Source organism: Pteropus medius, unplaced genomic scaffold (assembly GCF_902729225.1).
Source record: "Pteropus medius unplaced genomic scaffold, Ma_sr-lr_union100, whole genome shotgun sequence".
Lineage (NCBI taxonomy): Eukaryota > Metazoa > Chordata > Mammalia > Chiroptera > Pteropodidae > Pteropus > Pteropus medius.
In genome coordinates, this window is record NW_024349800.1 from 23,737,078 (window position 1) to 23,753,453 (window position 16,376).

The 16,376-nt window shown below is 33.4% G+C and overlaps 1 protein-coding gene across 9 annotated transcripts in view; it reads left to right on the forward strand.

The window, feature by feature from the left end:
* The window catches only part of WDPCP (WD repeat containing planar cell polarity effector), a 331,453-nt gene that overhangs the window by 186,941 nt on the left and 128,136 nt on the right, over nucleotides 1-16,376 (forward strand). For all 9 annotated transcript variants that reach the window (XM_039887008.1, XM_039887009.1, XM_039887011.1 and 6 more), the window contains exons 13-14: nucleotides 2,686-2,749; nucleotides 13,035-13,137. In XM_039887008.1, coding sequence (XP_039742942.1) covers nucleotides 2,686-2,749; nucleotides 13,035-13,137 — 167 coding nt within the window. The remainder of the gene's footprint in view (nucleotides 1-2,685; nucleotides 2,750-13,034; nucleotides 13,138-16,376) is intronic.

A 16,376-nucleotide genomic window follows, 5' to 3' on the forward strand; every position in this document is an offset into this window, starting at 1 on the left:
AGGGACAATGCATCAAGAAGATATAATAAATTTAAATGTATATGCACCAACCAGATCTCCAAAACATGATGCAAAGAGTGACAGAACTGCAAGGAATAGAAATGTGTGTAATTATAGTGGAGACTTCACTACCCCCACTTTCTATGCGGTATAGCACTCCCACACAGAAGATCAATAGAGAGAGCTTGAACAAATTATATCTAACAGATGTATATACATCACTACTTAGAAGAATACACATTTTTCTAAAGTGGACATGGAAATGTCACCACAACAGACCACTGATAGGATATAAAACAAGTTTTAATAAATTTAAAAAGATGGAAATTATACAAAGTATATGCTATCACAATAAAACTGGAAATCAATAATTGAAGGAAAACTGGAAAATACACATCTATATGGAAATTAAACAACACAGTCCTAAATAACCAATGGATCAAAGAAGAAATCACATTGTCACATTTGAGGTAAATGAAAACAAAAACACAACATCTTATGAGATGCAGCAAAAGTAGAATTGAGAGATAAATTTATATCTGTAAATATCTGTTAAATAATAAGAAAATTATCAAATCAGTAACCTAACTTTACAACTTGAGGAACTAGTAAAAGAGGCAAACTAAAACCCAAAGCTATAGAAAGGAAATAAAGATTAAAGCAAAGATAAACCCGAGAATAGAAACTAAAAGTAGATTCTTTGAAAAACATCACCAAAATTGACAAACCTTAAGATAGCCTAAAAAAGAGAGAAAAGACACAACTAAAATCAAAAGTGAAAATCAGCACATTACACCAACCTTAAAGAAATAAAAAAAAAGATTATAAGTCTAAGAACAGTCGTTGCCAGGGTCTGGAGATTGAGGAAGGGCACTGATGGCAAAGCAGCACATGATGATAAAAATATTCAGGATATCTTTCCTGAAATAAATGATTTGAATCTACATATTGAAAGAACCCACAGTGTACCTGGAAAAGTAACCCAGTCAATCCCAAGAAATATCCTAGTAAAACTAATAGATTTTAAAGATAAAGTATCCTCTGAGCTTTCAGGCAAAAATATTAGGTCATTTTGAAAGGGAAAAAACAATCAGTCTAACATTGGATTTCCTGCCAACAAGGTAACAGTGGTATAATTGCTAAAAAATATTCAAGGAAAAAAGGGATGAACCGAGGATTTTATATCATCTGAAGCTGTTCTATATGGTGTCAAACCTGGTAAAAACAATTAAGTCTTAGGAAAATTGAACCCTTCTAAGGAATTGACTAGCATATATTAAGTACTCAATAAATGTTAGCTACTATAGGACAAGTTTCATCAAACCAAGCTGACTGGGGAAACGCAAAAACGTGGTGGAAACAGCTCCTATGTTATAATAATAAGCCTTGTTTGTATGAATTTTAATTATTTCAGCTATTTCACTAATAAAATTTATATAATCTGTTAATAATATTCCGTATTTCTGATGTTTTATTTGAAATCTCATTATATTTTGTAACACCCTACATCACAATATAAAATAGAGAACCAGAGAACTTGTTAATTTACCTGCTAGTTTCTAGAGTCAGAAAAAGTGATAGCTATACCTATGTAAATCTCAGCATTCAGACAAAATAAAGATAACTTTTCCTTCCAAACTCTGTGCAAAGTACAGTTTTCCCTTGAATAACATGGGTTTGAGCCACAGGGGTCCACTAATATGCAGATTTTTTTCAACAAATACAGTCAGTCTTCTGTATCTATAGGGTTTAGATTGAAAACAATATTTTCCATCCATAGTTCAGAATCCCCAAATGCAGAGGGCTGACTATGCATTGTCCATACCATTTTATAAGGGACATGGGCATCCATGAATTTTGATATCTGTGAAAGGTCCTAGAACCAATCCCTCTATAGATACCAAGGGCCAACTATAATTAAGTTTTTGGGAGTCAAAAGTTATATGTGGATTTTCAACTGTGCCAGGTCAGTATCTATAACCTCCACATTCATCAAGGGTCAGTTGTTTATGTTCATGACATACTTTTCTTTCAAGATCCTAAACTTTCTATAAAGGTAATTAATTTATAGTTCTCTTTTATCTTAGCCTAAAATTAAACTTTCACAAAGAAAATTCCCAAAATTATACTTCAGAGAATATTGAAAAAAGAAAAATATTTTTAAAAACATATTTAGAAACCACTTATAATGTCATTTTACAACAGCCTAGAATGTATTTTTTTCCAAAACTTACAAATATGACTTTTGTAAGAATGCAACATTTGACTTCTCAACTTTTAACTAAGAAACACAAATGTATAATTATATAACTTGTTCATTACTCTTATCCTGCTATATTTTCCATATTCCCATATTTTTCTCTTATAAAGGCACAATAAAGTAAAAAATTATGAGAAACATATTTCCTAGGCTATCATTTCCCTCCATTCAACAGCATCTACTCTGGGTTATGTTTATTCTTGAAAGTTGCACTGAAGGCTTCCACAGACTCTGTGCCTCAGCTCCTCCTAAATGCAATAACATTTCACATATAGAAGATCCCAGCAGGTAAAGACCCTACTGTTTGAAAATATTTCCCATCAGAGGAAGAATAACAAAAAATAACATAAATACAGTAAGTAAACAGCTCTCTCCTTTTATAGTTTTGTTTGCAACTAACATAACATTTCTTTTCTTCCTTATAGGTACCAGAGATTTGAAAAGGCATTTCTGTTAGCTGTTGACATTGGTGCTCGTGACCTGTTTATGGTGAGTCATTCCCAGAGATGATTTTGTGCCTTCAGTTCTAAGGCTGAGTAAGTTGTCAGCTTTTGTGACCATTAAAAAGGATTACTGTCATTTGTGCCGTAGACACATGGTGGGAAAGCATTATTCCATCTTGGCTTGCAGCTTTGCCTTCATGAAACTGCTCAATAGCCATCTAGTCTCTTTTGACTTCTTGACATTTTCTTTGCCAAGACCCAAAAGATTTTTTATGTTTTCTAAGAATTTATAATTCTCGAACCTTTCTCCTCATGTACCTTGATTTGAGGGGATGACACCTTTCTATCTAATAAGCTTAAATGTCTTTCTAATCCATTTTCTAAAGAAGTATAGCTGCAGAAGTCAGGACATAGGGTAAAACATGTCCCATACATCTGGAATGTGCTCAGTTTGTCCCTTCGGTTTTCGTGTAACGTAACAAATTATGAATGTTCTCACTTGTATTTTTAGAATAATCACAGTATAAAGTGGACCTAAGAGGTTATAAATTCACATACACTTTAGTTCTCCCACTTATTAGCTATGAACAGTAAAACTGACCAGTTTCTTACAGATCCTTGTGCTCTGTATCAGGTTCTTATTTTATAAGATCTTTCACCACAATATCACAGCAAGATCACATGAACACAGGTGGGGTTCCTTTTCTGGTTTCCCAGTGTATTCTGCTCCACAGAGATTTCATTGTTGTCAAAGAAACAATAAAACAAAAGCTTCCTGAAAACAACAAAAACTTCTGGAAGGCTTTTACCTAAATCTTCTATACAATGAAGACATTTTGTACCTTAAGCTTTGATGCTTTAGATATTAATATGGATTCATGACATTAGGTCACTTGTCTTTGGACTGAGTTTGTCATTTTAATTCTAACTATTTATCATTCAATTGTGCTTTCATTGATCATGAAAAAAATCTTTCTAATTATTGAAAAAGTGTGAACTTTCTGTTATTTGTATGTTATCTGTATTTTGTTATGTCAAACCGAGCAGGCATATTAGTATATTGAGGGAAGGTTTTTTTCATTTTCACCAAAATCTATGCATATAGACATCACAGTGTCAGAAATTTAGTTACAACAAGTTTAGATTTTCTGACTCCATTGACTTTCCCTCTTTATTTCCACTTTCTCACCTCTGCCACTACTCACCCCAGTAAAGGTAGATTTTCTTAAAAAAAAATAAAAAATAAAAACAAAAAAGAGTTCTTCACATCTTTATTTTTTTATATCGATAGTCCCATTCTTTTCCTAGCCAAAATAAGAGCTTGAAGAGATTGAATATTTAAATGTATAGTGTCTGGCAGACTTTATCAACTTATAGTATTGCTCTATAATTTATACTGCTTTGTTTATTAATTAATACATAATCATCAAAGCCATCTTCTAAACTGTTTTTCTAAATACCTGTTTCAGCATTTAGTCTCAGTTTAGCCAGTAACAACATAAAGTCTTCATGTTAGTTTAAATTTCTTTAATCCAAATAGCCTTTCTACTGATAGGTTAACCCTAACCCTAACTCTAACCCATAAGGATTGTTATGTGTAAAAGGTAAGAACCTAAAAGAAGGAGAGAAATAGCGTTTTACTTTCCTTTTTATTTGTAAAAGTGAACAATCTTTATTCAGAAAGTTATATTCTTACTCTTCATGTGTGACTTTATTTATAGCCCAAGTTATATCTTTATTTTTTTAATTAAAACAGTTGGGGTACCGTTTTTCAATAAAATCAAATAGGTTTCAAATGTACAATTCAATAATACGTCATATGTATATTGCACCGTGTGTTCACCACCCAAAGTTAAATTTCTTTCTCTCACCAAATATTTGACCCCCCTTTACCCCTACATTCCTCCCCCTGCCCCACTTCCCTCTGGTAACCTCTAGTCCCTTGTCTGTGCCCATGAGTCTCTGCCATGTTTGTTGCTTTCAGATTTATATCTGACATATCCGTGTTATCATGTGGTTTTCACCTTTGGCCTATTTCTCTTAGCATGATTATCTCAAGATTATCCATGTTGTCGCAAATGACAGTACTTCATTTCTTCTTATAGTTGAAGAATATTCCATTGTATATATGTACCACCTCTTCTGTAGTCATCTGTTGTAGGATAATTCAGTTGCTTCCATTTCCTGGCCATCGTGAATAAGGCTGCTATGAACACTGGTGTGCATTTATCTTTTTGGATACATGTTTTCAAGTTTTGGGGGTAAATACCTACTAGACGGATTGCTGGACTATATGGTGGATCAATTCTTAGTTTTTTGAGAAACCTCCATACTGTTCTCCATAGTGGTTGTACCAGTTTGCAGTCCCACCAGCAGTGTATGAGGGTTCCTTTTTTTCCACATCTAGGGCAATACTTCTTATTTCTTGTCTTGTTAAAGATATCCATTCTAACAGGTGTGATATGGTATCTCACTGTGATTTTGATTTGCATTTCCCTAATAGCTATTGAAGGTGAGCATCTTTTCATGTTTGTTGGCCATATACAGGAGTTTCCTTCTGGACTCTTGATTCTGTTCCACTGGTCCGTGTGTCTGTTTTTCTGCCAATACCATGCCATTTGGACTACTGCTGCTTTGTAGTATAATTTGAAGTCACACAGAGTGATACATACTACCAGCCTCGTTGTTTTGTTTTTTCCCCCCACTCAGGATTACTTTGGCTATTCATGGTCTTTTGTGCTTCCATGCAAAGCTGAGGATTTTTTTGTTCTGTTTCTTTGGGATTTTGATGGGGATTGCATTAAATATGTATAATGCTTTAGGTAATAAGGTCATTTTAGTTATGGTGTTTCTTCCAATCCAAGAATGCAGAATATCTTTCATTTCTTTGTATCTTCAATTTATTTTAGTAGAGTCTTACAGTTCTCATTATATAGGTACTTCACATGTTTTATTTGGTTTATTCCTAGGTATTTTATTCTTTCTGTTGCAATTAAAAAAGGGATTTTTTTTTCATTTGCTGAATATCATTAAAGTATAAGAACGTTATGGATTTTGAACATTGGTTGTATCCTGAAACTTTACTGTATTTACTATTTCTAATAGTGCTTTAATGGAGTCTTTAGGGCTTTCTATGTAGAAGATCATGTCATCTGCAAAAAGTGAAAATTGGACTTCTTCTTTCCCTATTTGGACGCCTTTTATTTCTTTCCCTTGCTAGCACTTCTAACATTATATTGAATAATAGTGGTAATAGTGGACATCTTTGTCTCATTCCTCATCTTAGAAAGAAAGTTTATAGTTTTTCACCATTAAGTATAATGTTATCTGAAGGTTTGTTGTATTTGGCTTTGTTATGTTGAGATACTTACTTTCTATACCTATTTTATTAAGTGTTTTCATTATCTATCAATGCTGTATCTTGTCAAGGGCTTTTTCTACATCTACTGATATGGTCATATGATTCTTAGACTTTAGTTCATGTAGTGTATCACATTAATTGCCTTGCATATGTTAAACCATCCCTGTACCCCTGAGATGAAGCCCACTTGATCATGGTGTATAATCTTTTTAATATGTTGCTGTATTTGATTAGCTAGTATCTTATTTGTAGTTTTCTTTTTTGTGTTATCTTTACCAGGTTTTGATATCAGGGTAATATTGGCCTCACAAAATGAGTTGAGAAGCATTGCCTCCTCTTCGATTTTTTGGAAGAGTGTGAGGAGAATAGGTATTAAATCTTTGAATGTTTGGTAGAATTCCTTGGTGAAGCCATCTGGTCCCGGACTTTTACTTTTCGGTAGGTTTTTGATGATTGTTTCAGTTTCCATACTGCTGATCAGTCTATTTAGATTTTCCAGTTCTTGATTCAGTCTAGGAAGGTTGTATTTTTCTAAGTACTGGTCCATTTCTTCTAGGTTATTAAATTTGGTGTTATATACTTTTTCATAGTATTCATGTGTGATCCTTTGTATTTCTATAGTGTCTATTGTAATTTCTCCTCTTTCATCCCAGATCTTGTTTGTGTCCTCTCTTTTTTTTAGTGAGTCTATTCTGAGGTATGTCAGTTAAACTTCTCAAAGAATCAACTCTTTATTGCATTTATTTTTTCTATAGTCTTTTTGTTCTCAATTATCATTTAATTCTGCTCTAATTTTGATTATTTCCTTCCTTCCGCTGATTTTAGGCTTCATTTCTTCTTTTTCTAGTTTTTAAAATGAAGTGTTAGGTTGTTTATTTAGGCTCATTCTTATTTTTTGAAATAGGCTTAATGATATGAACTTTCCTCTTATTACCCCTTTTGTGGATTGTCCTCCAAATTTTGATATGTTTTACTTTCATTCTCATTTGTTTTTATGTATCTCTTGATCTCTTTTTCTTCTCTGACCCAGTCATTCTTCAGTAGCATGTTGTTTAATCTCCAGGTATATGTGGTTCTTCCCGCTTTCTTTTTACAGTTGATCTCCAGCTTCAAAGCATTATGATCAGAGAATAAGGTTGGTATGATTTCAACCTTCTTATATATGTTGAGGCACTCTCTCTGTCCCAGTATGTGGTCAATCCTTGAGAATGTTCTATGTGCACTAGAGGAGAATGTATTAGCAGCTGTTTTGAGATAGAAGGCTCTGTAAATGTCAATTATGTCCAGTTGGTCTAATGTGTCATTTAAGGATGTTATTTCCTTATTGATTTTCTGTTTGGATGATCTGTCCATGTCCGAAAGTGGGATATTTAGGTCCCCTAATGGTCTGTTTCTTCCTTTAGTTCTGATAGTAATTGTTTTATATATTTTGGGGCTCCCTGATTGAGAGCATAGATATTAATAAGTGGTATATCTTCTTGGTGTATGATTCCCTTTATCATTATGAAGTGTCCCTCTGTATCTTTCTTTACTTTTTTTATGTTGAAGTCTATTTGGGCTGATATTAGTACTGCTACTCGTGCTTTTCTCTGAATGCCATTTACTTGAAATGTCATTTTCCACCATTTCACTTTGAGTCTATATTTGTCTTTGGAGCTGAGATGTGTCTCCTGGAGCCAGCATATGGTTGGGTTTTGTGTTTTGATCCATTCTGCAACTCTGTGCCTTTTTATTGGTGAGTTCAGTCCATTTACATTTAAAGTGATTATTGAAATATGAGGTTCTATAGCCCTTTTATCTTTTACTTTCTGGTAGCTCAGTGTTTCCATTGCTTTCTTGTCCTTGTGTTTCTGTTTTCTTTATTTTGGTTGGGTTTGTGGATTTTCCCTCTGGTCCTTCTTGCTTTATGTTATGTACCTCAGTTCTGACACTTTGGCATGTGATTACCAGTAAGAATATATAAAGGATAGTTATATATATAGTAGTCCATTTTTTTAATATGTGTGCCTTATCTCCATTCCCCTCTGCAAATTTGGATCTTTAATTCCTCTCCTTTTCTGTTATTGTTGTCTCAGAATGTCCCCATGTACACTAAATGTTCATTTCTAACTTACAGCAGCAATTTTCTTATTGTTTAGGCTTATAATGTCCTATTCTTAGTAAGGACACTATGCACTATGCTGCTTCTGTCTGCCTGCTAGTCATCTTTCTCAGAGTTAGCTGTGTATTTTTTTGTCATTTTGTTTCAGGTGGTTGACTCCATTCAGTATTTTCTGTAATGCAGGCCACATAGTGGGGACTTTCCTCAATTTTTGTTTGTCTGGAAAGGTCTTTATTTCTCCTTCACAACTAAAGGAGAGCTTTGCTGGTTACCTTATTCTTGGCTGGTAGTTCCTTTCATTTAATAGTTTGAGGATTTGGTTCCATTCCTTTCTGGCTTGTAAGGTTTCTGCTGAGAAGTCTGATTATAATCAAATAGGTTTTCTTTTGTAGGTTACAGTCTTCTTTTCCTTGGCTGCCCTGAGAATTCTTTCTTCGTTGTTGATTTTCGATAATTTTAATACACTGTGTCTTGGAGAAGGCCTTTAGGTTGAGATAATTGGTGTTCTGTTGACTTCTTGAAAACCAAGCTCCAGTTCATTCCTTAGATTTGGGAAATTCTCATCAGCTATTTTTTTCTGAAAATGCTTTCTAATCCCTGCTTCTTTTCCTCCCCTTCGAGAATGCCCATTATTCTTATGTTTCCTTTCCTGATGGTATCATTCTTCAGTCATTCTCTTCTTCCTTCTGATTTATTTCTGGATTTCTGTCTTCGATATCACTGATTCTTTCCTCCGTTTGGTCCACTCTATTTCCCAAGCTTGCTATTTCATTCTTCATATCTTTTAGTGTCTTCATCTCCAGAAGTTCTATTTGGTCTTTTATAGGGTTTCAATCTCCTTGCTAAAAACTCATTCTGCTAATCTAGTTGTTTTTTCAATTCCTGGAATTGTTGATACGAATTATACTGGATCTGAGATTTTTCAGAAATAACATCCTGAATTCTCTGTCATTTAAGTTGCATATTTCTATGTCTTTAGCCAATTTTCTGGAGATTTTTCTCTTTCTTTCTGAGCTGCCTTGTCACTGTGATTGTTCATGGTGTTTAATGGACTGTTTCTCCACCTGGGCATTAATGGAAGTGTATTCTGCCTTTCTTTTCCTCCCAGAAAGATTATATAAAGGTCTCTCTTTAGCCTTTTGCTATGAAGGCATTTTTCTTTTGGTTTTCAGTAGGTGGCATCTAAGCCTCTTGGATCCCTGCTGTATATAAAGCCTTCAGAATGCCTTTTTTTTCCTCATATTTAATCATACTTGCTACCCTCAGTCTCGGTCCCTGTCAGTGTTAGCAACAGTTTCAATAGCATTTGCTGAGATTCCCTCGGGGCTCCGTGGTGTTCAGTCTCTGAGGATATGGGAGGAGGTACCCTCTGGGTTGGAGGGCTGTGGCTCAGCCTCATGTTTTGAAAAAGGGTTCCCCTTTTCTCAACATCCTCACCGACATTTGTTATTTGTTGACTTTTGATAATAACCATTCTGTTAGGTGTGAGTTGATATCTCATGGTGGTTTTGATTTGCATTTTCCTGATACTTAGGATTTTTTCCTATGTTTCTTGGTCATTTGTGTTCTTTGGGAAAATGTCTATTCAGGTCTTCTAACCATATTTAATTTAAAAAAAGAACACAGATGCAAAAGTCTTAAATACTAGCAAATTGAATACAGTACCATATATTTTAATTTATTAATTTTTTATTAAATTTATTGGGGTGACATTGGTTAACAGAATTATATAGGTTTCAAGTGTACATGATGTCATATGTATATTGCATTGTTTTCAACATCCAAAGTTAAATTTTCTTCCATCACCATATATTTCACTCCCTTACCCTATCCGCCTTGCCTATTGTCTGTGTCTATGAGTTTTTGTTTGTCTTGTTGATTGTTCATTTTTTGCGCGAGTTTCTTTTCAGATATGACAAATCTTTTTCCTATTAATTTTTTTATAGACTATATGGATCTATTATGAAAGTATGATACTCTGGATTAAAAGATAAAAAATAAATGATTATCTTAGTTGATGTATATTTATGTTGCTTCCAAGTTTTCATTGTTATAAATAATGCTGTAATTACCAAACTTGGACCTACACTGTTACATCATTTCCTTGCGAAGTATTCCTATAAGTATACATATGCAAATTTTAAATGCAATATATTGTTAAGATGCAGAATCAGCAGTTTTTTTCTATAAAGGGCCAAATAGCAAATATTAGAGGCTTATGGGCCAAGAGAACAAATTGAGGTTATTATAAATGTACTCATATATAACAAGAAAGAAATTTCCATAAGTCTTTACTGATGAAATTAAAATAGTTAAGTAAAATTTTCATAACAGGTCTATAAATGTGAATAACGGAATTAGGGGGAGGAGAGATTAGTGTTGAAAGTTGGCGCTCCTTAATATCAAAATCTGTTGCAAATGTTCATCTGTTAATGCTGATTTGTGATGAGATTTTACATATTTTACCTTTGCAAATATTTTTCTTCATATGTAGGTACTAACAAATATTGATATCAGTCCATAAGCATACGGTTTTAATTAAGCATATTCACCAATTAGAAGTCATTTTTAGAATTCTTTAGCCAAAAGATTAGAATGCCTTTAAGAAGTCATTACCTTGCAAATTAATCACTTCCAATTAAAGTTCCTCAACTATACAGTTAAATAGACTTCAGAATATGGAAATTTCTTTGCACTTGCATCAAAGTTGAAGAATGTTGTTGTGGATTGAAATCAGAAAAGACATTGCTGGGAGTTTGTGTAGGAATGGAGTTCTCACTTCTTTTTCAACTTTTGACAGTACAGGAAGTATATAAGATTACTTGTAAGCTTGGCATTGCTTGCAAATCAAACAATGTTAGTTCTCATTGAAATAACTTTACAACAGTATAAATTTCACATACAAGTACCATTGCCTCATACTTTTAGGTTGAAACATTTTCAAGTCTGCAGCATAAGCTAATCCCAAAGCTGTTCAGAGCTAAGGGTAAAGTTCTTCATGATATCATTTATATGTGGGATATAAACCTAAAAGCAACAAATGAACAGGACAAACAAACAGAGACTCATGGACATGGACTATATAGACTTGTGGTTACCTGAGGGAAGGGAGGAGGGGGATAGAGGAGGTAGACGGGATAAAGGGGATAGAAAGAAATCTAACTATGAGAGGTAAACACACAGTGTAAACATATATGCCTTACTGTTAAAGTGTACAGCTGAAACTTAGTGGATTTCTTTAACCAGTCACCATATACACATTTTTTAATATTGAGAAGTCCAGAGACTAATAAAAATATTAGATTGTGGCAAAAATAAAAAAGAAAAATAAAAGTGTAAATAAACACCATTCCTAACTCAAGAACTGTATAAATACTGCCATTTGTGATAACGTGGATGGATCTTGAGATTCACATGCTAAGCGAAAGAAATCAGACAGAAAAAGTTGAAGACCATGTGATTTCACTCATGTGTGATATAACACTAAAAGCAACAAACAAGACAGAGACTCACAGACATGGACAACAAGAGCAAAGGAGGAGGTAGATTGGGGTAAAGGGGGTCAAATATATGGTGACAGAAGGAGATTTGAGAATGGGTGGCGAATACACAATACAGTATACAATGATGTATTATTAAACTGTACACTTGAAACCTATATAATTTTATTAACCAGTGTCACCCTCCCAAAAAATAAATGAAAAGAACTTGATAAAAAAAAAAAGGCATGCTATTATTTAGCCCATACGCCATAGTTTACAGACCCCTTCTCTATTAAGTCTTATATTCCTAGTAAATTTAAGTGCCTGTCTCCCTACCAAACTTTGCAACCAGTAAATATTTTTAAAAATTTTAATTTGAAATTATATTTTTTCAATTTGCATTTCTTTGAGAGTTAATAAAGTAAAATGTCTTTTCATGATTATAAGCTATATATTTCTTCATTGTAAACTTCATATTGTTCCATTTTTATTGCAGTAAAATTTTCATTACAACCTTCTGTCTACCAAAAAGAGTTCTACGCCCTTGTTAGTGGCTCCACCTACTTGTTTTAGTATTATTTACCATTGATATCTCTCATGCATCCAACACTCCTTTCATACTGAAAGACCTGCTATTGCCTGACAGAACTGTCTTCTCAAGCTTCTCTAGATAATCATTCATTCTGTCACCTTTTCTCCATCTTCCCTCCTAACTCATTTATCCTTCAAGACTCAGATCAAGGATCAGTTCCTCCTCTTTGGCTTCGGAGCACTCTCTGCAAATATCTGCTATAAAATCTAGCACACTATTATGTAGTCAGTTAACTGTTGTTTTCGGTGATTTGTCTCCCCCGTCTGTGCCCAAAGCTTCTTGAGACCTGGTATTGTGATTGAGCTCTGTATTTGAGAACAATATGGCACTTAGTGAGAGATGATGTGTTGACTGAATGAGTTAAAATAATATATTAATATTAACAATATGTACCAGACATATAAATATCAGAGACAAATTGATGTGGGTAGTATCCACACAACTGAATTTGGAAGAAGCTCTCTCAGATTTTTCATTAAAATCTCAGCAAAGGAAACAGTAATTAAGCTTTTTATTCCCTGACAAAACTGATTATGTCAAATATTTGCTTTAAAAACTTGTCTTTTCCCCTAAAGATTTATGATAACTTATTTAAATAATTGCTATTATTTGTAGCTGTGATTTCTATTTCAGAAAAATTCACTTATGCTAGAAGAAAACAAAATTCAAATACAAAACAATATTAATTGGTCATGTCTGTTTTGTAATCTGAACAGTAAGTTCCTTCAAAGTGTCCTTTGTTACTTGACCAACATTCATTTTGAATTAATCTTTTATTTTGCTTTATTTCCAAAGGACATTCATTATCTTGCACTAGATAAGGGGGAATTGGCACTAGCTGAAGTGGCAAGAAAAAGAGCTAGCGACATTGATGCAGAATCAATAACCTCTGGAGTTGGTAAGAATTAATGCTGTTTTTTAAGTGCTTTTTGTTTTAATCAATACTTACTCAGTATCATTTCTATTTATGTTTGTAGGGAATGGTTGGTTAACTTGAATTACTTTCTTTGGAAAGACAGTATCTTAAAAAAAAAAAAAAGAATTAAACCTGGCTAAGTAATACAATAGGGATATATAAGTTGAAATTGTGTTCATATGAATATTGATAATCAGTGGTTAATCACTTAGCAAAATAAAAAGGACTTTGTTCTTTTCATAAGATTTTGAAGAAAAGAGTTTATTAACAGCTATTCCTGGCCCTATGCTTTTCTACTTAAATTAACCAACACAGGAACTTATATAATCCTTTATTTATACACAGAGACATATCACATCACAGAAGAATTCTCACCTACATCAAAGTACTTCACATGGGATTTTAGGTTTGATAGGTGATTTGTTTTCATTTAGAAGCCACTAGTCCTTTAACAGTGAAGTCTTCTAAAGAAGACAAATTAAAAGCCTAACTTGAATCTCAAAGTCCTTTCAAAACTTTATAATATAGAATATTTTTTAAAACTATTATAATATCAGCATGAGCTTCCTTTTTCTAAACTCAGTTTATCTAATGGGACTAAATCTGGAAGTACTAATATCTGGATATCCCAATTCCTATTCTTCCTGGTATTTCCTATGTCCAGAATAGGCAACGTATCCTCAGAATTGTAACAGATTTCATTTATTTGTGGAACTTCTATGAAACAAAGAAGTTTTAATAAGATTTCCACTTTGTAAGTTGTTTGAAAATATTAAACAAGTCTCTCCATTGACAGATCATTTTGCACTTTGTTTTTGTAATGCTCTTTGCAGTCAAAGGGAGCAATTGTCAGCTTCTCTTTAAAATCATCAGAGATCCCAGTTTTCAAGCTGGTACTGAAGAACACAAAGCCATACCACCAAGGTAGCTCTAAACCTGGATACCAAAGCTGACAGTAACATACCAGAAAGATAATTCTGTTCTATCCCAACCCTGCAAGAGTTCCAAGTTAATCAAACCCAAAGATGCATAAACCAGTTTCAAATCTCCATTCCTAATCAATAAGGAATGCTCACTATTAATACATTAGATAAGAGTAACTTCAATAGACTTATCACTATATCTTGTTAGTTGCTAAGTATATTGATGTACCTCCAAGTAATAAAAATAATAGTTATTGAATGCTTACTATGGGCCAGATACTATTCTAAGTTACAGATATTAACTAATTTAATCCTCAAAACTCTATGAGGAGGTATTTTATATTATAAGAAGTCAATTTTAATTAAATAATGAAACCATACCATGTTAATAGGAATTATGATGTTATACGAGGGGACACAAATATCTTCCATTCCTATCCCTCTAGCCAGTTAGGAAAACACAAGAGAAAGATTAATTCATAGCAAATTTTATGGGAATTTCCTTCATTATGTATCCTGCCTTATGTATTATACCAGGTTATCAGATATAATGGAGGCTATCTTTGCATTTTACAGCTATTTAAAGTTACTAGGGGTAAAAAGGAATGTGAAATGATGAAATTTCAGAAAAACGAAGAAATTCCACTATTCACCAAAATGTATCCTATGTATTTTTTAATCAGATTGCTATGGCCAGCTGATGTTTCCTAGCCAGAGAGCTTGATGTTCTCATTTTGAGTCAGGCTTCTTTTCTAGCAAATATCTTTTCTTCACTGAAACATTGTCACCTCTCGATTCTCAGCTTTTTCTCAGGCCTTACCCTTTGACCTAGATTACTATCCCTTGACAAAGATACCATTCAGTAATAACAGTAACTGTCAAGAGGTTAACATCTTAGATGAATGTTCTGCTTTACTTTCGTTCCAGAAAACTGGGGTGTTTCCCCACTCACAATTCCCAGTGGAATTAAGAAAGTCTCTCGTTTCCTCCTCATAGTCTCTTCCTTACAAACCAAATTATGCTGGAGAAAGCTAATTTTCTCTCAAATTCCCTGAATTTAATTTAAATTTTCTCTCTCAAACTTTTCCAAAAGCAGAAAGTAATTAAGCTTTTGGCTTTCCATGGGGTTCCCTGATTCTAGCAAGAGGGCGAATTATGTAAACTATCAAGAGTACTTAAGTAGAAGTAGTTCATTCTACATTCGAGTCTGTGAAAAAGTATTACACATAGTAGCTATCAACTAGTTAAAAGAGGTGCCCAAAGGGTTGAATGATAATCTGTACAATTTTGGGAATTTTTAAAATTATTTACTGATACATACAGAAAAGCACACGAATCCTGAATGTATGACTTAGTGAATTTTCACAAAGTGAACATATCCTTGTTACCAGTGTCCTGACCGAATAATATATATTACCAGGACCCCAGACCTCTTATACCCACTTCAAGATACTACACCCCTGCCCAGCCCAACTATCCTTCTTTATAATACCATAGATTAGTTTTGCCTTTTTTTTTAACTTTAAATAAGTGGAATCATACATACATTCTTTTGTATTTGGCTCCTCTTATTCAATATTATGAGTATGAGATTTTTTTATATTGTTACATGTAATTTCAATTCTCTCATTCTTATTGCTGATATTCTTATATATGAACTCACTATTTTATTCTACTTTTAATGAATACTTGTGTTGTTTCAAGTTTAGAGGTATTGTGAATAGTGTTACTATAAACATTCTTGTGCATGTCTTTTAATGAACATATGTACACAGATCTGCTGGTTATGTGCTTAGAAGTGGTATTGCTGGCACAAAGGATATATGACTGTGTTTGGCTTTAGTAGCTACTTCTAGTATACCCAAGTAGTTGTACCAATTTACCTTCTCACCAACAGTGCATGAGTTCCAGTTTGCTCCAGAGTTTTAAGTAACTCTGACATTAAGTCTTAATATCTGATAATGCAAGTTGTCCAGCTTTGTTCTTCTTTTAGATGACCATAGCTATTCCTAGCCATTTATATTCCCATGTAAATTTCAAAATCAGCTTGCACCTTCAAAGAAAAAAGGGGGCGGCTGAAATTTTGGTGAGAATTGCATTAAATCCTAGACAAATTTGGGCAGCACTGATTTCTTTATAATATTGAGTTTTCCAATCCATGAATATGATATATCCCTCCACTTATTTAGATCTTCTCTAATTTTTTCTCAGAACTGTTTAATAATTTTCACTGTAGTGGTCTTGCACATATTCCTTTAGATTTATTTTTTTTCCTCCACTGAAAGAGCTTTAAACTAA